Source organism: Martes martes (assembly GCF_963455335.1).
Source record: "Martes martes genome assembly, chromosome: 8".
NCBI classification, from domain to species: Eukaryota; Metazoa; Chordata; class Mammalia; order Carnivora; family Mustelidae; genus Martes; species Martes martes.
Window position 1 is genome coordinate 9,824,934 of NC_137895.1, and position 21,906 is coordinate 9,846,839.

A 21,906-nucleotide genomic window follows, 5' to 3' on the forward strand; every position below is an offset into this window, starting at 1 on the left:
ATCATATATGAGAAAGATAAAATCTATTGATTGAGAGTAGACTAAGTTCTAGGAGCCAGGAGAGATACAGGAAGAATGACATGAGGTCAAAATTCGTGTTGTTAACAAAATTGGTATTGTTAACATAAACGTGAAAGGTTAAACAGCAACATGGAATACTAAATAGTATTCCAAGACAACAAAAAAGATATTAGCAGTCATGATATCTGTGCTTTAGGAAATCAAAAGATGAGAAAAGTAACCAATTTTCAGGAAAAGGAGTAGAAACTAAGTTCCCCACCTTCACATACATACACCCACAAAAGAAATAATGTCACATGCCCAGCAGAAAGCAGATAGGCCAGCCCAGTCATTCTAAACTAAATGTTTCTCTAATTCCTCTTCTGGTCCTTGGTGACTTTGAAATGAAATCAGGGAGGTCTCTGGGCAAAGGATTTTGATCTATGACTACTTCCTAAATAATATTTATTTTCCCAGAACTGATTATTTTTCTGCTGCTCACCTTTCAAGATGAAGGAGGATCAAGTCGTGCTGGAAGAACCAGGATTCCAAGATGAAGAGGTATGGCTAGAATGCTGAAACATGGGTAGACGTTCAGTCATTCCACAAAAATGAAGTTCCTGCTCTGTTGGCTATTATTTTTAGAAACTGAGAGTGGAAAGAAAACAGTTCTAGAGAGAGGCAATATTACAAATATGTAATGACTTGTTTGGCAAGGGGTGCTAAGATTAGCTACTTAGCAACTAGCATGAAAGTATTTTAATAACCTAACTGGTATGGTCATAATGGTATCAATCCATGCTGGTACTGAAGGAGTTCAAGGTTTGGTGGGGCAGAAAGTGGAGAAAACATATTTTTAAAAAGGTTAAATGTTGGGGCGCCTGGGTGGCTCAGTGGTTTAAAGCCTCTGCCTTCGGCTCCAGTCATGATCCCAGGGTCCTGGGATTGAGCCCCACATCGGACTCCCTGCTCAGCGGGGAACCTGCTTCCTCCTCTCTGCCTGCCTCTCTGCCTACATGTGATCTCTGTCTATCAAATAAATAAATTTTTTTAAAAAGTAAAAAGGTTAAATGTTGTTCCACTCCTTTGGGTTAAGGTCTTAAAAATCTGGACAGGACACGACAAAAATACTGGGCTTCCCAGCCCTTTCAGTGTTGGTGCATCTTCTAAGTATATAACAATGTGTTTGAAAAAACATTATTGATCCTAACTCGCTCTGTCTAGGAAAGTGGAATTTGAGGCATTTTGGAGTGACTCATAATACTGAATTAACTCTTTAAAAGATATGATACAATTGAATATGAAGAATCAAAGCTCCCTTTTTTTCTGTTCCATCTCCTCCAGGAATCTTTGTTTCAAGACATTGACCTGTTACAAAAACATGGGATTGTAAGTATTTTTTCAATTTTCGATGTAAGTAATTTTTCAATGTGAAATTGTTCAATTCGGAATTTCTCAGCCTTGAGCCTACTGACATTTGGGAATGGGCAATTCTTAGTTGGGGGGAGGCAACTTTCCTGTGCATTTGTTGAGTGTTTACAGCACCCCTGGCTCCTGACCACTCATTAGATGTCAGTAACACCCCCTCTTAGTTAGGACAACCAAAAATTTCTCCAGACGTTATCAGGTATCCTAAGGGGGCAAACTGTCCCCAGCCAAGAACCACTGGTCCAACTGGAGGCATTCAGAGCTACCCACCCCTGTCTTCATCAACAGAAAATTCAGTTCTGTGGCAGATGATCAGAGTAAATAATGTTGACTGAAATCAGACTTTAAGTAGATGCATTTCAGCAGCAGTTCACTGATAGTAAAACTTCCCTGACATTATCTTCTGAAGCCCTCACATTTAATCTCTTTCAGCTGGATTTAGAAAATCGGAGCAAGAGAAAATCCTAGTCCTTTGGTGATGTAGTTATTTGCATTTTCCAAGGATCGAGGGGGAAAAAATTTAATTTTAAAAGAACATAATCATAATGAAGTTCTCTAGAAGGAAAGAGATGAACTGAGGGGGCGAACGTGTGATACATTTGCTAGCTTTTCCACCAACAGACTTCTCTTTTGAATTCCTTGTTACATTGCCATGGTCTCACTAACATTCTTGGGAAATCAGGGCACAGCCAGAACATTTGGCAGCGTGCTGGATATGTTCTACTCAGATATTTCCAGAACATTTGGCTACATGGTGGGTGGGTTCCACCTGGCTGCTTGGATAAAATTGGCATCTTGGTGGAAGGAGATGGACTCAAAAGCACATGACATAGTATGGGAGCCCTGCAGGCTGGCATTTTATCAATCTGCTGCACCCATTCTTTTATTTACAGAACGTGGCTGACATTAAGAAACTGAAGTCCGTAGGAATCTGTACCATCAAAGGGATACAGATGACAACAAGAAGAGCACTATGCAATGTCAAAGGGCTCTCGGAAGCAAAAGTGGACAAAATTAAAGAGGCAGCCAACAAACTCATTGTAAGCAAAATCAGTTCTTTGTTGTTTTAGCTTAGAAGGGTCTGTGAGGCTCTATAGCCTTTCTCATTGAACCTTAGACACTTCTCATGAACACCAGAAACTACTGCGGGGACCCCAAATTTCTGTAGATCACAATCTGTTATACCCCCTCACATTAACTTTTTATCACTTCAGTTTCAAAGCAACAACAATTAATTTTTGACAGACTGAGACAGGTATTAAGAGACTTGAATACTACTAAAAAGGTAATTATTTTTACCAAAAATTTTTTTGGTCTCCTTTTATATTAATTTTTCTCCCTTTCTGTTTCTCTGCCTTAACTCCTCCTTATTTTCACTTTGTCTCCTCAAATATTGTATCTTTGGTTGTTGCAAAGCACTAGAACCAAAGAAGTTGCTCTCTCCTGGTATAGGCCAATTAGTAAGAGAGCATCAGGTTAGAAAAAAACTAAGTGTGGGTCTGCATGTGTACAATTGAGATAAATATGACCAAGAATATGGTCACTGAGGCAGATGAGCTAAAGCTGAGCTGAACTCACACCTTGTAGCTGGCCCACACACGCTGAGTGGCCCATGCAACAAAGAGGCTCCAAGCAAAAACATATGTCTTTGACTCAAGCTTTTGTGTTGACCTTTTGGAGGATCCGTGGAGGCACTATCGCTGGAAACAGGAATGTGCAGTCACCAGTCTCTCTTTTTGCAGAAGAACAAGGCTCTCCATGTATGTCTACATATGTATGTAAGAGTCTCCTTCCCGGCAAGTCCTAGAAGCTCTCTTCACTGACAGCCATTTGGTTTCCTCACCCAGAGGCAATTGAAGTGTGGCAGTGATGACAGTGGTGGTATGGTCCTGAACTTGGAGAGGACCTAACTGAACTGCTCTGAACCGAGCTCAGTTGCTCTAACTTCTGAGTAAATTCAGACAGTATACCCACAGGCCAGCTCCACAACTGCCTTCGAGCAGTACCCAGAGTTTGCAAAACTGCCATGTTATAGCTCATAGGCATTAGTCTTATTTTCTTTACAAATTAAATCCCATTATCAAAGAAAAGAATCCCTCTCCTTCTCAAGCATCCACACTACTATACCCAGAGTCTGCATCCTTTCTTAACTAAAGCTGTTTATTCTTAGAGAAAAAGAGATTGGCCGGGGCGGGGGTGGGGGGGGGAGTTAATTTCATAGTACAGTGGTTCCAAACATTGGTGTGTATCAGAATGACCTGGATTGGCTAATAAAGAACACAAAGGCCCAGACTCATTGAAATAGGATAGGCCTGGGTTTGGTTTGGTTTGTTTTTTTTTTAAGAGTTGTGAGTTTAGGGTGCCTGGGTGACTCAGTTGTTGGCTTGTGTTGTGGTCCTGGGGTCCTGGGATCGAACCCAGTGTTGACCTCTCTGCTCTGTGGGGAGCCTGCTTCTCCCTCTCCCACTCCCTCTGCTTGTGTTCCCTCTCTCACTGTCTCTCTCTGTCAGATAAATAAAGTAAAATAAAATAAAATAAAATAGTTGTGAGTTTAAACTTTTTATTTATTTATTTATTTATTTATTTATTTATTTATTTAAGAGGATGGGGGAGGGGCAGAGGGAGAGGAAGAGAGAGAATTCCCAGCAGGCTCCACGCCCAGTCCAGACCCTGATGTGGGGCTTTCTCCCACAACTCCGAGATCATGACCTGAGCCAAAATCAAGAATCAAACACTCAACTGACTGAACCATCCAGCTACCCCGGCCTGGGCTTTTTTTTTAACACCCCTCTTAAGTTCTCCAAAGTTTGAGAGCCACTGTCATAGTATAAAACAAAAAGGGAAATACATTAGGGGTTCTTGGGTGGCTCAGTTGGTTAGGCAGCTGCCTTTGGCTCAGGTCATGATCCCTGGGTCCTGGGATTAAGTCCTGTATCGGGCTCCCTGCTTAGTAGAGAGGCTGCTTCTCCCTCTTCCTCTGCCCCTCCCTGCTGTTTGTGCTCATGCCTCTCTCTCTCTCTCTCCATCTTAAATAAATAAAATCTTTTTATTTTAAGGGGAATACATTAGACCATGTCATGAGAGCACATCGGGCCTCTTCTTGCTAGACTACTACATCAGCTATAGCTCATTGATTTGTCAAATAAGTAGTATTTCTACCATTGCAATATATATTGTCTCATGAATAGTGAACACTGGAATTTCTGTGCTCCTTGAAACTTCCAGAGTGAAGGGAAAATGATGCTCTTCAATGAAATCAATTGAGTCATTTGGTAAAATACCATTCTGCTTTGTGCCATAAATATACCTCATTTAAACTTTACAGCTACCCTATGAGAGAGACACTATTCTTTTTTTTAAATTATTTTTATTAACATATAATGTATTATTTGCTCCAGGGGTATAGGTCTATGAATCATCAGGCTTACACACTTCACAGCACTCACCATATCACATACCATCCCCAATGTCCATAACCCAACTACCCTCTCCACACCCCCCTCCCCTCAGCAACCCTCAGTCTGTTTTGTAAGATTAAGAATCTCTTGTGGTTTGTCTCCCTCCCGATCCCATCTTGTTTCATTTTTTCCTTCCCTTCCCCCCAAACCGCCCACTCTGCCTCTCAAATGCCTCATATCAGGGAGATCATATGATAACTGTCTTTCTCTGATTGACTTATCACTGTTCTTATCCTGATTTGGCCCAAGCAAGGAAACTGAAGAACAGCACGATTAAGTAGTTTACCCCAAACCATACAACTAATAAGTATTAGACACTTATTTTGAACCTAGATAGGGTAGCTTCAGAGTCAGTTTTCTTAACCACGATCTTTTGCTGCCTTCAAAGACTAATGAACTGTAGCTCATATCAAATGATTACCCTGATAATCAAGTAGAGAGTTTTGGGCAGCATTTGAAACGAAACCATCATCTTACACCCCTTTGAACCTTTCCTTTTGTCTTTTTATAGGAACCAGGATTCTTGACTGCCTTTGAGTACAGTGAGAAGAGAAAGATGGTTTTCCATATCACCACTGGGAGCCAGGAATTTGAGTGTGTACCTCATATTTTTTATGACCACTAGACACAATCTTTGGACTGTTGTATCTCTTTTCTTGAGTTTGTTAGAAATAGCTTCTTTTTCTGTAGTTTTTTTTTTCCATAAGTCTACTGAAGCAAACAAATTCCAGACAATTTGTACAAGCAGGATTAAATTTGTTATAAGAAATTCAGACCCAAAATATAAGTAGTTTCTGAGTCAGCCTGTATTTAAAAAAAACATCTTGAGAATCAGTTTAACTTTTCATTTTCTTTTCTCCTTGTTGATAAAGGAGATTCCATTTCACTTTTGGTTTTACTTAAAAATCAGTTGTTTAGATTGAATATTTTAGAAGACATAATCCAGTGGGATTTTTTTTTCTCTTTAGCATCAGCTGCTTTAACTTCCCTTTTTATTTACTATCTCAAGATTCCTAAAACATAATTATCATCGTCCTAATGCAAGTTGACTAAGTTGTGTTTTTTTTTTTTCCCTTACCTTCCTAGGCAGAATTACTAGTTCATAGGTTAGACGAGTGGCCAAGAGCAATTTGAACAAAAGCAGTATTTCTACAAAGTATTCCTCAAAACCCTGTCCTCATAAGGTATTCCAAGAAAAAAGGATTTCATAGTCAAATATTGCTTCCAGTTGGATGTCTCCCAGGCAGTTCAGACTTCACAGGTCCAAATCCAAACTTCTGTTATCTGTCCCAGATCTGCACATCCCAAAGCCTCCCTCCTCTCAGATTTGCCTCTTTTCTAATCCTCAGAACTAAAACCTTGGTGTTGTCCTTGGCACTTTGTTTTTTTTCATCTCACACCCTAACTCTTACTCATTAAGAGTCTGCTCTACCTTCTACAACAAACCACCCAGTTTCTTCAACAAATAAATTACAAAGAATCAAAAAACAGATGAAGTCAAGGAGAAGACCTAGAGATTAAAAGAGATTTGAAAGACATATTACCTAATCCCCAATATGTGGATTTCATTTGGATCCTGATTCAAGCACAGTATTAAAAAATAAGCTATATATGAGATAGTTGGAAAATTGAACACCTACCATATAGTTGCTCTTAAGGAACTACTACTTGTTTAGGTAATAATGATGATATGGTTATGTTTAAAATAAGAGCATACGTCTTTTAGAGATACCTGCTGCAATATTTAGGATGAATGATATGTTGTCCTGTATCTGCTTAAAATAACAGGAAAAGGGAAGGAAGTAGTTGGAGGTTTATATGAAAAAAGATTGACCATGAGTTCATAGTTGATAATTGTTGAAGCTAAGTGAGAGGTACATGATGGCTCATTTTTTTTTAAGATTTTATTTATTCATTTGACAGACAGAGATCACAAAGTACACAGAGAGTCAGGCAGAGAGAGAGAGGAAAGCAGGCTCCTTGCTGAGCAGAGAGCCCAATGTGGGGCTCGATCCCAGGACCCTGAGATCATGACCTGAGCCGAAGGCAGAGGCTTAACCCACTGAGCCACCCAGGTGCCCTTTGATTGATCATTATTACAGTGTTTTGTCCACTTTAGTTTATGTTTGAAACCTTCCATTATAAAGTTTATATCTTTTTCCTGTGTGTGTGTGTATAGAAAAAAAGAGGAAATAAGAATTCAATTAGTTCTCCACCACCTCCTCCATTGTTACCTTACTAGTTTAAATTACCTATTAACTTTGCCTCTGGAGTAGTATAATAACTTCTAACCTCTCTCTTTTTCAGACCTTGCCCCTAGTATTTATTCTTCACACAGAAGCCAGAATGATCCCTTTAAAACTCAGGTCAGGAGGGCCACCTGGGTGGCTCAGTGGGTTAAAGCCTCTGCCTTCAGCTCAGGTCATGATCCTAGGGTCCTGGGATTGAGCCCCGCATCTGGCTCTCTGCTCAGCGGGGAGCCTGCTTCCCTTCCTCTCTCTGCCTGCCTCTCTGCCTACTTGTGATTTCTGTCTATCAAATAAATAAATAACTTAAAAAAAAAAAAAAGGTAGGTCAGGAGCCCCTGGGTGGCTCATTTGGTTGAGCCTCCAACTCTTGTTTTTGGCCCAGATCATGATCTCAGGGTCATGGGATTGAGCTTCCTGTTCTCAGGCTCCATGCTCAGCGGGGAGTCTGCTTGGGATGCTCTCCCTCTGCCCCTCCCCCAACTCTCTTCAAACAAATAAACAAACAAACAAACAAACAAAAACCAGTTAGGTCAGATCATGACATTTCTCTGCCCAAAACTACTCTAATGACTCCTCATTTCAGAGCAAAAGCCAAAATCCTCTCTAATCTAATCTCATCTTTTATCCTTTTTTCAGTTTGCTATGCACCAACCACACTGACTTATTTGCTATTTCTAGAACAGGCCAGATACACTCTTGTGTTGGGGCCTTTGCACTTACCACTTCTTCTGCCTGGAACACTTTTTCCTCCTATATCTACCTGGCTTGCTGTTATCTCTTTTAGATCTTGGCTAAAATATCTACTCAATGAAGTCTTCTCTGGTCACTTTATTTAACTATTTAAACTCCCTGCCTTGGGGCGCCTGGGTGGCTCAGTGGGTTAAAGCCTCTGCCTTCGGCTCGGGTCATGATCCCAGAGTCCTGGGGTCGAGGTCCGCATTGGGCTGTCTGCTCAGTGGGGAGCCTGCTTCCCTTCCTCTCTCTCTGCCTCTCTGCCTACTTGTGATCTCTGTCTGTCAAATAAATATAATCTTTAAAAAATAAATAAATAAACTCCCTGCCTTCATCCTCTGCACTTCTTATCTCCTTTCTGGATCTAATTTTTATTCATAAATTTAATAACACCTGACATACCACATATTTTACTTATTTACTTATTACTGTTTCTTATCTGTTCTCCCACTGAATGTATATTCAGTTGACTTTTAGAAACATAGTCCCAAGCACAATGTGAACAACCCAGTTAAAAACTAAAACCATTTGCTCAAGGTTCAGTTCTAAAGAATGATGAGACCTCGGGGCACCTGGGTGGCTCAGTGGGTTAAAGCCTCTGCCTTCGGCTCAGGTCATGATCTCAGGCTCCTGGGATCGAGCCCTGGATCGGGTTCTCTGCTTGGCAGGGAGCCTGCTTCCTCCTCTCTCTCTGCCTGCCTCTCTGCCTACTTGTGATCTCTGTCTATCAAATAAATAAGTAAAATCTTTTAAGAAAAAAAAAAAAAAAAGAATGATGAGACCTAAGCCTACGTAGTCCATTTCCTATTGGTACCCAGAAGCTAGAGCAAGAACAACAAAAGATTTTTTTTTTTATCATTTGTTGATCCACTGCCCATATACAGCAGAATCAGTGTTCTAAAGAGTTAGCACGCCATTTGTTCCACCAAGAATTCCTGTCCATGGTGGATAGAGAGAGAGAGAGAGACAGACAGATATGACATTAATGGCACACTTCCTCCTTTCTTGATCTCTCTGTTTCTGTTCCTTTTACTAATGCTTACTTTTTATTTCCAGTAAATTGCTAGGAGGTGGAATTGAAAGCATGGCAATTACAGAAGCTTTTGGAGGTAAGTAGAACCTTACTATTTTGTTATATGAAAAAAATTATATACACACATACATATATAATTTTAAAAAAACCAATAGTACATTGTATATCTACTTTGAAACTTATGTTGAAATCTCAATTATAATACAGGATCATCCTGAGCTTAAAAGACATTCCATCATTAACAGAGAGGTCCTGTTGGCATTTGTTATTTTTTTAATCTCAGACTTCCGTAAAAGAAAAAAGGATTTTTTTCCTCATTCCTTCAGAAGGTAGTTGGGTAATGAGACCAATCTTATTTCTAGGATAGGCATGTTCCATGGACATAGTAGATTTTTTCTTCCCTGATTCTATCTTCTATTTTTCTTCTCCTTTTTTTGTTAAGATTTTATTTATTTATTTAACAGAGAGAGTGAGAGAGCACAGTAGGGGGAGTAGCAGAGGGAGAGGGAGAAGCAGGCTCCCTGCTGAGCAGGGAACCCAACCCAATGCAGGGCTTCATCCCATGACCCTGAGATCATGACCCGAGCCAAAAGCAGCCACTCAACTAACTGAGCCATCCGGGGGCACCTCTATTTTTCTTCATAACAATTCATACACAGGTATTGTATATGCTGTGCTTTGCAACTCCAGTATCTGCAATCCTTGGGGAACTAGTCTGTTTTTTTGTGGTTGTTGTTGATATTTCTGTTGACATAGAGAAATAAATCTGCTTTTAATTATTCCTGTCAACTGTCAGGGTTGAATGGCTTGCTCTCTTGTGTATTTATTGATATTTCTGAGCTTATTGCCTGATTTTGATCTATGGGAGCTCACTGGACCTAAACTGGTGAGCGGGGAAGTTTTTCTCCAGAGAGAATTTGCTTCTCTTGGAAGGTAGGGCATGCCACCAGTCTGAGACTACTTCAGCCTTCCTTTGAGGATCTCAGTACAGTGGGGCAACCCCAGGCTCTCCTTCCTTGTGGTAGGGTCTTAAACTTTCATTTCTATGACTAAAATGAAAAAACTCGTGTTTTTTCCCCTATATAGGGAAAACCCAGCTCTTTCCTGCTGTGTATTTTTTTTTTTCCTGTGAGTCTCTTTTACTATTCACACAAACACTTCACTTCTAACACTTCTGGTCACCAAATATATGGACGTTTCCCCTGACAATGGCAAGCAATTCTTGGACACCTGCAGGGTATCCAAGAATTCAAGTCAATTCTGCCACTACCTACCCAGAGAAAGTGCCAGATTCCACAGGCTAAGTATGGACTCAGTCCCGTAAGAATCCCCCGCCTTCAGAGGCCAGTCACAAGCCCAGGTTATTACCTGTGCTTCTGATAAACGGGCTGTAGGTCCAAAGTTCCAGTGTCCCCTTCCTTGGGTTTGATTAGTTTGTTAAAGCAGCTGACTGAACTCAGGGAAACACTCACTCATGTTTACCAGTTTATTAAACAATGTGATAAAGGCTACAGATGAACATTTAGAGGGAAAAGATGAGTAGGAGAAGGTATGAGGGAAGAGGGGTGGAGCTTCCATGTCCTCTTTTCTATTGTCTCACAATGACTAAGGAAAACTTGGTTTAGATAAATTTTTTCTAAAGGACAGTTCTGTGAACAAACACCTTGTATTGCCAGCTTCATCCATGACACAGTGGTACTTTAGGTGTAAGATTTGACAGTTGGAAAGAAAATCATACTCTGAGACTGTATTTTGTTCTTTATGAAAATATCTAGAAATTAACTATGTGGTTTTGCTTTTTTCTATATTTCACAGAATTTCGTACTGGAAAAACCCAGCTCTCTCATACCCTCTGTGGTAAGGATACATAACAACCACAATAACGATAATAATCATAGCAGTCACTTACTAATGTACTTTGTGCCTGATACTTTATATAATCTCAGGTAATCTGGAATTTGCAAGGAAACTAACCTGCCTATGGTTACACAAATATCAAAGCCAGTCTTTGAATGTTTGATGCTTGAGGTAATGTCATATGTGCTGCACTCTGCACTCTGAACACCTGAATGGAAACCAGGAGGAAGTGAATGGGCATATGAATGTAGTGCTGGTGGTGGGTAGAGGCCCTCCCTGTCTCCATTTTTCCCAATTCATCTTTACTGTATTCTGTCAACAAGAATGTCCCAAAATCAGTTGAGGCCTAGAATCTCTAACTTTCCATGAAGCAAAGTTGGCCTTAGGAAAGACTTAAAAATAAATTTTTCTAAAACAGAATAAACAAAAATACCTCCTTTTGTACAAAGATGTTACTCTGCATTTCTTTGACCTAAGCAGAAGGAGCATGGCCAAGCAGTTAAGAAGTAGATTCTGGGGGCGCCTGGGTGGCTCAGTGGGTTAAGCCTTTGCCTTCTTCTCCGGTCCTGGAATTGAGCCCTGCATCGGGCTCTCTGCTCAGCGGGGAGCCTGCTTCCCCCTCTCTCTCTGCCTACTGCTCTGCCTACTTGTGATTTCTCTCTCTGTCAAATAAGTAAATGAAATATTAAAAAGAAAAGAAAAGAAAAGAAGTAGATTCTGGAATCAAAGCACCTGGCCCAGTCTTGGCTCTACCATTAATAACTGTGTGACCTTGGGCAAATTGCTTCAGCTTTTGAATTTTCCCCATCAATAAAATAGGCATAATGATAGTGCCAAAGTTAGGGTTGTCTTGAAAAATAAATGAAATAATACATGATTCTGATATAAAGAAATTCCTTCGTGTCAATTACTAATACCTATAAAGAAAATGCATTTAAATTTTGACATGCATTAATTGAAAGGTGACTCAAATGGGCTATATAGCACAAATTATATTTGTGATTATTTCTTATAGGAAAAAAGTAATATTTAAATTCTATTCTTTAGGAGAACTAAAGATTGTGAGAGATATGGACATTCTTTGTTGAATTATCATGCTGATAGAATACTTATAGTTTTACCACTGGCTAGAATATAAAAATATAACATGCTGTTTAGAAATTAAAGGATCATGATTTTTCGCCAGATTGACAAAAGGGTTGCAACCAACATAAATCCTGTTAATTTATATATTTGCTTGTGCAAAGTTTATTCAATTCTATTAATATTATTTCATTTTTTTAATTGCTTCCTAGTGACAGCTCAACTTCCAGGAGCAGGTGGCTATTCAGGAGGAAAGATTATCTTCATTGATACAGAAAATACTTTGTAACCTTTTTATTTAAATAAGTTGCTTGCATAATAGTGTGATGTAGTAATGTTATTATAAAAGAAAATTTGAAGTATATCATTCATATAATCATCCCCTAAACCAGCAATAATGAGAAGAGCCACAGGGAAATCAGTTGTTGGTAGAGTTTTCAAGTCACTTTTTATTTTAAAAAAGTTTCACTTCTCTAGATGTATTTGGTGTAAAATTCACAAAATGAATACATGAGAGGGACTTATAGTTTATTTGTTTTTAGTCCTCTTACTTCTCCAAAGATGGTACTTAATAGGTGGAAGATGATTGTTGACTCAAAGTCATGGTTCAAAATAAAGGGAAAAGAAAGAAGAGAACAAAAGTACAGGATGGGAAAAGGCAGAATGTGGTTGGGTCACAGGAAGAATTGTAGTTTAATTGGAATGTAAGATGTTTCAGAATTAAGGCTGGAAAGATGATTTGGGTCTTAGATATGAAGGGCTTTAAAACCAGATGAGGGGTATAAATTGATATTTTTGCAATATTCTAGGCAAGTAATGAAAGCTTGACCTAGGCTGGAAGCCTGAATAAAAAGAACAAGACAAGGGGTGCCTGGCTGGGTCAGTCAGTGGAGTATGTGATTCTTGACTTCAAGGTTGTAGGTTCAAGCCCCATGTTGGGTATAGAGATCATGTAAAAATAAGAATCTTAAAAAGGAAAAAGGGACAAGAAATATTAGGAAAATTGGTAGGACTTGGTGACTGAATTTGGTAGACAAATGAAAGAGAAGTTTGAGAAACTATCAGGTTTTTTATCTAGATATTGGGAGAGAAATGATGCTAAAGACAGAATTGGGAGGGTCATGGTTCAGACAAAAGGTGTGTTTCATTTCAGTGTGTTAAGTATGAGGAACAGGAGGACATCCACATGGCAGTTGGAAATGTTGGACTCTGTCTGAGAAGGGGTAGAGCCAGAGATATATAGATAGAATAAACAAAAGGGCGGGAGAACTTAGACAAGAGGAGAACTGAGACTGTCACTTCCCTGGGTGCCTAAGTTTAGGAAGAGGGACTAAAAAAGAGGATGCCATAGAGACAGAGGAAGTAGAAGGAAATCCGTCATAGAAGCTAAGCAAAAGGAAAGTTTAAAGAAGAAAAGGGTAGTCAGCAAGAGAGAGAGAAGGCACAAACTGAGAAAGATCACTGAGATTTGAAATTAGGAATCCAAGAGAGCATTTACAGTTACGGAAGATGATGGAAGCTTGTTGCAAATGAACAGTAAAGAATGGAGCCAGTGTGCTATTAACCAATAAATAGAAGAAGAAATACAGTAGTTTGAGGTATCAGGTTCAGAGGAAATTGTTTTTAACAATAGAAAAGACTTGCACACAAGTTTGTAAGGCCATTCACAGTGAAGCCCCAACCTAGCTCTCCAAGCTCATTACTGACTATTACCACTATTAGAGGCAAAGGGATCCAATCTGTTCTCTAAAATTGTCTCTAAAACATGAAAACTTTGTACATCAGCAATTAGTTAGTCTTAACTATAAAGGTATTCATTAATTTTCTTCCCCGTATCTTTGTTTTCTCTGCATACCTATTCAAGTCATTCTTTCAGAAAAGTAATCTGGGTGGTAAGCTTTGAGCCCTAGCATGTCTGAAAATGCCTTTATTTTGTTCTCACTCTTAAATGTGAATCTGGCCAGTCATAGAGGAATTTGTTTCTATCCTCCTTGGATATTTGATCCATCTGTCCCTACCTCAGTCTTCCTGAATCACACAAATCCTTTAAGGCTCTCCTTTGAAGGCCTACCTTTTCTAATAACCTCGTCCTTCTTAATCTGTTATAGAATTTACTATCTAGGGACGCCTGGGTAGCTCAGTTATTAAGCATCTGCCTTTGGCTCAGGTCATAATCCCAGTTATTAAGCATCTGCCTTTGGCTCAGGTCATAATCCCAGGGTCCTGGGATCCAGCCCCACATTGGGATAAGGATCCCAATGCTTAGCGGGGAGTTTGCTCCTCCCTCTCCTCCTGCTTGTGTTCCCTCTCTCGCTGTGTCTCTCTGTCAAATAAATAAATAAAATCTTTTTTTTTAATTTTTTTAAAAGATTTTATTTATTTATTTGACAGACAGATCACAAGTAGGCAGAGAGGCAGGCAGAGAGAGAAGGGAGGAAGCAGGCTCCCTGCTGAGCAGAGAGCCCGATGCGGGGCTCGATCCCAGGACGCTGGGATCATGACCTGAGCCGAAGGCAGATTCTCTAACCCACTGAGCCACCCAGGCGCCCCTAAATAAAATCTTTTAAAAAAAGATTTTATTTATTTATTTGACAGACAGAGATCACAAGTAGGTAGAGAGGCAGGCAGAGAGAGAGGGGAAGCAGGCTCCCTGCTGAGCAGAGAGCCCAATGCGGAGCTTGATCCCAGGACCCTGGGACCATGACCTGAGCCAAAGGCAGAGGCTTTAACCTGCTGAGCCACCCAGGCGCCCCTAAATAAATAAAATCTTTTTTTTTTTTTTAAAGAATTTACTATCTAAAATACACTCTTGGAAGGAAAAAAAAAGAACAATAGAGAACCATGTGCAGAAGACTTTATTTGGAAATAGTGGGCATGAGAAGACTCTGAAGGAGACCCCAAGCTTAGTGAAGGAGGGTGGGATGCTGCAGAGGGCTGTAGCAAGAGGAGAGCCCTGGAGTTCAGCTCATTTCAGAAATAGTCAGTTAAGAATGGTTCTTGAAGAGGGAGGAATGATTCTTGCAGATGAGCAGCCACTGTTTGGGCAATTGGGATTTTTTTTTTTTTTTTTAAGATTTTCTGTATTTGTCATAGAGAAAAAGAGTACAAGCAGGGGAGTAAGTGGTAGGCAGAGAGAGAGGAAGAAGCAGGGTCCCCGCCAAGCAGGGAGCCCAACACAGGACTCAATCCCAGAACCCTGGAGTCATGACCTGAGCTTAACCAACTGAGCCACTCTGGCATCCCTGGGCTATTTGGATTTTATCAAGAATGATAGAGAGGAACAATTAGGAGCCAAGTCTTCTGCAAGAAGAAGTAGGGAGGACAGCTTAGGAGAACAAGGACATTCAAGAGCCCCAATGGAATGTTCTCATTCCTTTAGTTTCTTTCTTTCTTTTCTTTTCTTTTTTCTTTAAGGATTTTATTTATTTATTTAGAAAGAGAGCGAGAGAATGAGCAGGGGAGGGGCAGAGGAAGAGGAAGAAAAAAACCTCAAGCAGACTCCACACTTAACACAGAGCCTGTTGTGGGACTTGATCCCAAGATCATGACATCATGGCCTGAGCCAAAACCAAAAGTTGGCCACTTAACCCACTGCACCACCCAGGCGCCCCTCCTTTAGTTGCTCTTACGTATACACTACTCTCTCCTGATATTTTCCTTTTTATATGTTTATATTTTGCCTCCTTATTTATGTTTTACATTTACCTGTAGTACGGATTGTTTTATAACGCTGTATATGATACCACAATGCACTTGTAATTGGTTAAAATAGTAGTCAATTCCATATAGTAATCGACTAACAAATATTTAAAAATTGATTTGAACTTCCCTTCAGCATAAGCCCAACTTTTACACTTTCAGTCACATAGTAACCAGGTTCTGTGGAAAGTGATGTGCTGAAAAGCATTTTTACTGTGTCTTCCAATTCTCTGTCAGATTTGACCTGTCCACCAAAAATATCTCCCGTGTAAACTCAGGAGCAGCGGAAGATTTTAGTGGTTGTCACTGAAGCTATGAAGAAAAGAACACACGTAGAGCACTAGGATATAGATGGCTGGGGAATTGTAAAGACAATCTAATTCTACATACACGGAGCTAGTTGTAAACATCACAAATAAAACTGTAAATTGTCCTCATTTTACAGTTGTAGTGTGATTAGTACTATACAAACACTGTAAACAAAGTGAAATGAGAACACAGACACAGATTTTATTTTAGCTCACATCAATTCAGAGAATACTGTAGACATATTTGGATCACCGAAGACCTAAAAAAATGTGGATTACTTCTTTATTGTTTAGATAGCTATAAGTGATTATTAGCATCTTCCAAAAAACGTTTGCAGGTACACTGAATTTGCCTCCCTATGAATTTACTAATTTCAGAAAGCTAACACAAGTCTTTTAGAAGAAGGAAGATTTTAAACCCTAAACAGACCAAAAACCGTAGGTTGCTAATTTCCTTCTGATCCTTGAAATTTTTTTTTTTTAAAGTAATCTCTACACCCAACGTAGGGCTCGAACTCACAACCTCGAGATCAAGAGTCACACACTCAAACGACTGAGCCAGGCACCCCATGATCCTTGAAATGACTTACTGATTCTTTGGTTCATGTAGTCAAATTTATCATTTGTTGGCAACTCATGGTTAACAGTATCTTAAATTACTCATATTGAACAAGCGAGGAATTTAAAGAGAGTGAATTAATTCACTTTGAAGTGACTTGAATTATAATTCAGTGATATTATCTTCCTAGAATAGATCTATTTTTATACTGAAATCAAAAGAGAGTCACAAATCTTAGCGTCTGATTTTTTCCTTGTAACTGATTTGCTGCATAATCCTGAGTCATTTGCCTAATCTCTGTTTGTCAGTGTCCTCATTTGTAAAATGTAATATAGGCCATAACAACTAGGTTCCAAAGTTATAGTAAAGATCAGAGTATTTGGTATTTAAATTCATCAGTGCTCATCATTTCTATCATTATTATACACTAAGTTATTTATTAATTTGGGCACTTATGAAAAAGAAAAATCTGATGTAGATTTTAAGCAATTATTAGCATCTTTCAGAATACCTTTGCAGGTATGATGTTTGCCTCTCTGTTAGTTTACTTACTTAAGGTATTATTTTTTGTAGTTGTTCTAAACTTTTTTGGGAATTGATTTATTGGATCCTTAATCTTGGCATGCTCCAGCCGTCCAGATCGCCTTCGAGACATTGCTGACCGCTTCAACGTAGACCATGACGCAGTACTGGACAATGTCCTTTATGCCCGTGCATATACTAGTAAGAGCCCCATGTAACTGATGCTTGGGCTATTTCAAGGTTGGCAGCACTGATTTGCTATTGAGCTGATCCTTACAACATTTTGATGCTGTTCTTTTCTCTTTGCATTTTGCTTTCCTCCAAATTTATTTAGTCAGTCCACAGATTTTATCATCTGGCAAGCCCTGAGGTATTAAAATGCCCTCAAATGACTTCTTGTTCTTGTCTTTGAAATGGAGAGTAACATTCTTTTTGGATAATGTAGCCTTTGGCATGCATGCTAAGGCAGAATGTGAAATCATATTTAATAAAGCCATGAATAATTAAGAAAATCCTTTCAGGACTCTCTTTTGCTTGCCTCCAGGACCATAAATGATCTTAGCCTCTGCTCCTTCTTAGCTGTTATAACATTTTCTCACTGCATTTCCCACCAGGTGAACATCAGATGGAGCTACTGGATTATGTAGCAGCAAAGTTCCATGAAGAAGCCGGCATCTTCAAGCTATTGGTACAAGCTTTTCTATACTGCTCCGTCGCAGAGCTATTTAGCGTATTATTTTTCTTCTATTGATTCTAATCCAAATTAATTTCTTTCCATTTCCATATTTATTTTTACATTAATCCTGTGCAGATCATTGATTCAATAATGGCACTTTTTCGAGTGGATTTCAGCGGTCGCGGAGAGTTGGCTGAACGGCAGCAAAAATTGGCCCAGATGTTGTCACGACTCCAAAAAATCTCAGAAGGTAGATTTTTAAAATAAGTGGTGTTATCAGAATAGCATCTGTGACTGTTGAGTAGGCTTCACAGAGAAGCTCAGAATAATGTCAGGAGGCAATACACGTTTAAAAATAAAATTACCTTCATGGGAATGCAACTCTTTTTTTTTCTTAAATCAAAATACTGATTCTAATACAGTAAGTACCTAAATAGTAACAACAGTAATAACTTTAAGTAAGTTAATCTATGTTACCAATGAAAAAATAGGAATGTAATATTGTTTATAAAATCATTTCATAGCACAGTATTCCTAAACTCTGAAAGCAGTGAACTTTTTATATTGCCATCGTCTTAGTTTCTTAATTTTATTTCTTGATGCAGAATATAACGTGGCTGTGTTTGTGACCAATCAAATGACTGCTGATCCAGGAGCAACTATGACGTAAGCCCCAATATTCTGCTTTTGTATTTCCCAAAGGTTAATATCAAAAGGGTTAGAGTGAATAACAGAAAATAATTCCAAAATGATCAGTCCCAATGTGGGCACAAATATATCACAAATTACTCTATTGCACGGTGAATATTACTTCATAATTGCAAATATCACTTGTTATCCGGAGTCTATTTTTCTCTAGTTCTCTATAGAATAAAGCAATAGTTTAACCATTTTCAGAGATACTTTGGGCTCCTCTTTTGTCTAGGGCTAAAAGGATATTAGAGGACAATAAGAAAAAGATAAAAAATTATATCCCATTTACATGAATGGCTTTTATTGTACTGATAAGCCATCAGCCTAAAAACAAAAAAAAAAAAAAAAGGAGGCTCTCTGCAGGATATACAAGGGTACATTTATAAGAGGTCCAATGAGAGAAGTCTCCTGTTAGAAGAAACAGAATTTCAGTTCGCACTTAGGCATATTCAGAATCTGTTGAGGTGTTTGTGCACATCACATACTTTTTGATGGCTTTGCTTGACAGATGGCCATGAACAGAAAGGCAAGGAGAGCTAAATAAAGCAGGATGATGAAAACAGAAAATTCAAAGAATGATTAGTTGCCACGATCAAACATTTTGAGCATTATGTATCTGAATAAGCAATCAAACAACCCTGAATTCGTGATGTCAATCTTTCCAGCAAGTTTTTATTTAGAAAATTGTTTAACCAGAGAAAAGTTACAAGACTAGTACAATGAATACACATATATCATTCAGCTAAGTTCTTCTATTGTAAACATTTGCTACATTTTTTTCCTCTGATGTTTTATGTGTTCCTGTGTGTGTGCATATGTGTAAACTCTCTCTGTACGCACACACACATACTCCAATATACATGTGTGTATTTTTTGGTGAGCCATTTAAGAGGTTTTCCACCAGAACTGTTGAGAATTATTTACAGACATTAGGACACTTCCCCTCTTAATAATTCAGCATACTTCTTGCAAGAACAAGAAGATTCTCCTGCATAATGACAGGGTAACTATCACCATCAGGAAATTTAACAATGGCACGCTAGTGTTTTCTAACATACATTTATATTCCAGTACCTCCAATTGTCTCAGAAATGTCCGTTATAGTTGCCAGCGTTTTTTAATTTTGTTTTTGATTCAAGACTAATTTAGTACCACACACGGCCTGGAGTTAGTTGTCTTGTCTCTTGAGTCTCCTTTCATCAGAATGGCTCTTCAGCATTTAAGCTTTTATGACACTGACAGTTTTTTTTTTTTTAAGATTTTATTTATTTATTTGACGGACAGAGATCACAAGTAGGCAGAGAGGCAGGCAGAGAGAGAGGAGGAAGCAGGCTCACCGCTGAGCAGAGAGCCCGATGCAGGGCTCGATCCCAGGATGAGCCAAAGGTAGAGGCTTTAACCCACTGAGCCACCCAGGCGCCCTGACACTAACAGTTTTGAAGAGCACAGGCCAACTGTTTTTCAGAACGTCCCTCAATTTGGAGGGTATTTTTCTTCATTATTTAAAATGTTAAACACTTTTGGCAGGAGAATTACATAAGCAATATTATGGCCTTCTCCATAGATCATATCAGGAAGCATACAAGGCGGTTTGTCCCATTTTTAGTGATATGAAGTTTGGTCATGGGATTATGATGGTGTTCACAAGATTTCTCCATTGTAAAAGACCTTTTTGCCTTTATAATGAATAACTGATTTGTGTTAGAGTAATCTGAGATGTGTGTAAATATCATGTCCTGTATGGGGTGCCTGGGTGGCTCAGCAGGTTAAAGCCTCTGCCTTTGGCTCAGGTCATGGTCCCAGGGTCCTGGGATCAAGCTCCACATCGGGCTCTCTGCTCAGCGGGGAGCCTGCTTCCCCCTCTCTCTCTGCCTGCCTCTCTGCCTACTTGTCATCTCTCTCTCTCAAATAAATAAATAAAATTTAAAAAATATATATCATGTCCTGTAGTTAGCTCTCGCCAGTTGGTTTTAGCATCTATGGAAGGTTCTTGCTTAAATCAGTTATTACTCTGATGAGCGCAATATTTAAAACCAAGGCAATACATCATTTAGTAGCAGATAAACGGGTCAATGACACATGTATTAGAAGATATTTGATCCAATGTAAATTATGTAAATTGTACTGAGACGAATGAATCTCTCTTTAGGCATTCTCTGTTTCATTCATTCTCTTTCTTTCTTTCTTTTGTAGATTTTATTTTTAAGTAATCGCAACACCCAGTGTGGGGCTCAAACCCACAACCCTGAGATCAAGAGGTGCATACTCCACTGACAGAACCAGCCAGGCACCCCTATTTTTTAATTTTTTAAAAAGACTTTATTTTTAAGTAACCTCTATACCCAGTGTGAGGCTCAAACCAACAACCCTGAGATCCAAAGTCACAGGCTCCCCTGACCAAACCAGCCAGGCACTCCCCTTCAGGCATTTTATTTTTTAATTTTTTTAAAATTTATTTATTTGACAGAGAGAGAGAGAGAGAGAGATCACAAATAGGCAGAGCAGCAGTCAGAGAGCCTGATGCAAGACTCAATCCCAGGACCCTGAGATCATGACCTGAGCCGAAGGCAGAGGCTTAACCTACTGAGCCACCCAGGTGCCCCCTTCAGGCATTTTCTAAATTAACCCTAAGAGTATTGTTGCATCTTCTGCAATTTGTATCTCTCACTTTTCAATACCCTTTTTATGAGTATTTTCTACTTAATCACAGGAGAGTCCAATGTGAAAAATATTAACTACGTGAATGGTATTAAGCAAGTTAAAAAGACTGAGGAGGGGGAGATCAATCATTTATTCATGCAGTAAATACTTACTGAAAATCTATGTATCAAGATTCTGGGAATTCACTAGTGCACAAAAGAGACTATGTACCTTGACTCCATAAAGAAGCAAATAGGTGGTGTCCATTTAACTCAGAATTGTGAAGACTTGGTAGGTCATGCATTATCTGTAGTCCTTGAGTAGTTAAGGCAATCTTCTTCATTTTATAGGGTGTCTTTCATACACAGGACATGAAGTACTTCACAAAGAGAATAATTTTAAACTGGAGAGAAATGGAAGATTTTCAGGGCTCACTTTAAAAAGAGAAAATGACTCATTGGCTCAGAGGGAGGAAGTGGGTTGCATTCAAATAAAACAGTACGAGTTAAAGAGCAGTGTTCTTTGTTCAGGTGTGGGGAGGGAACACTGCAGAGGCCAAAACTGTCTATCTGGGTTTATTGGGCAAAGGAAATCTGTGGAAATTAGGTCAGATAGGGGTTCTTTTTCTTAAATTCGTAGACAGTTTCAAAAAGAGTAAAACCATTTTGAATTGACTCCACTAAGACAACAAAAGGAGACAGAGAGAGATGACAGAAAGAAACAATTGTAGAAGCTGGAGAGGGGAGATTTATAGTGAAGTGACCTGAGAACCAGACAAGGTAGCAAAGGCTAATATTTTTGTTGGATGACTCTGCTTCGAAGCTTCATATCCTTCACCAAACCAAGTTGTGAGGAATCAAGGTTCACTATAATTAGTATATTCTAAAGTATATTAAATTATAACAATATAAATTAAATGTGTGTCTTTATATAAAGCAATAGATTGCCACAACTAAGTGAAAAAATAAT

The 21,906-nt window shown here is 39.0% G+C and overlaps 1 protein-coding gene across 2 annotated transcripts in view; it reads left to right on the top strand.

The window, feature by feature from the left end:
* Positions 1 to 510: 510 nt before the first annotated feature.
* DMC1 (DNA meiotic recombinase 1) overlaps positions 511 to 21,906 on the top strand; it is a gene marked incomplete at both ends in the record, with an annotated part of 37,301 nt that continues 15,905 nt past the window's right edge. The window contains 11 exons of one of the 2 annotated variants that reach the window (XM_080812192.1): positions 511 to 561; positions 1,345 to 1,389; positions 2,322 to 2,468; positions 5,398 to 5,480; positions 8,924 to 8,976; positions 10,716 to 10,757; positions 12,053 to 12,125; positions 17,038 to 17,129; positions 17,543 to 17,616; positions 17,740 to 17,854; positions 18,210 to 18,270. In XM_080812192.1, coding sequence (XP_080668318.1) covers positions 511 to 561; positions 1,345 to 1,389; positions 2,322 to 2,468; positions 5,398 to 5,480; positions 8,924 to 8,976; positions 10,716 to 10,757; positions 12,053 to 12,125; positions 17,038 to 17,129; positions 17,543 to 17,616; positions 17,740 to 17,854; positions 18,210 to 18,270 — 836 coding nt within the window. The remainder of the gene's footprint in view (positions 562 to 1,344; positions 1,390 to 2,321; positions 2,469 to 5,397; positions 5,481 to 8,923; positions 8,977 to 10,715; positions 10,758 to 12,052; positions 12,126 to 17,037; positions 17,130 to 17,542; positions 17,617 to 17,739; positions 17,855 to 18,209; positions 18,271 to 21,906) is intronic. The other variant, XM_080812193.1, reaches the window with a different exon arrangement.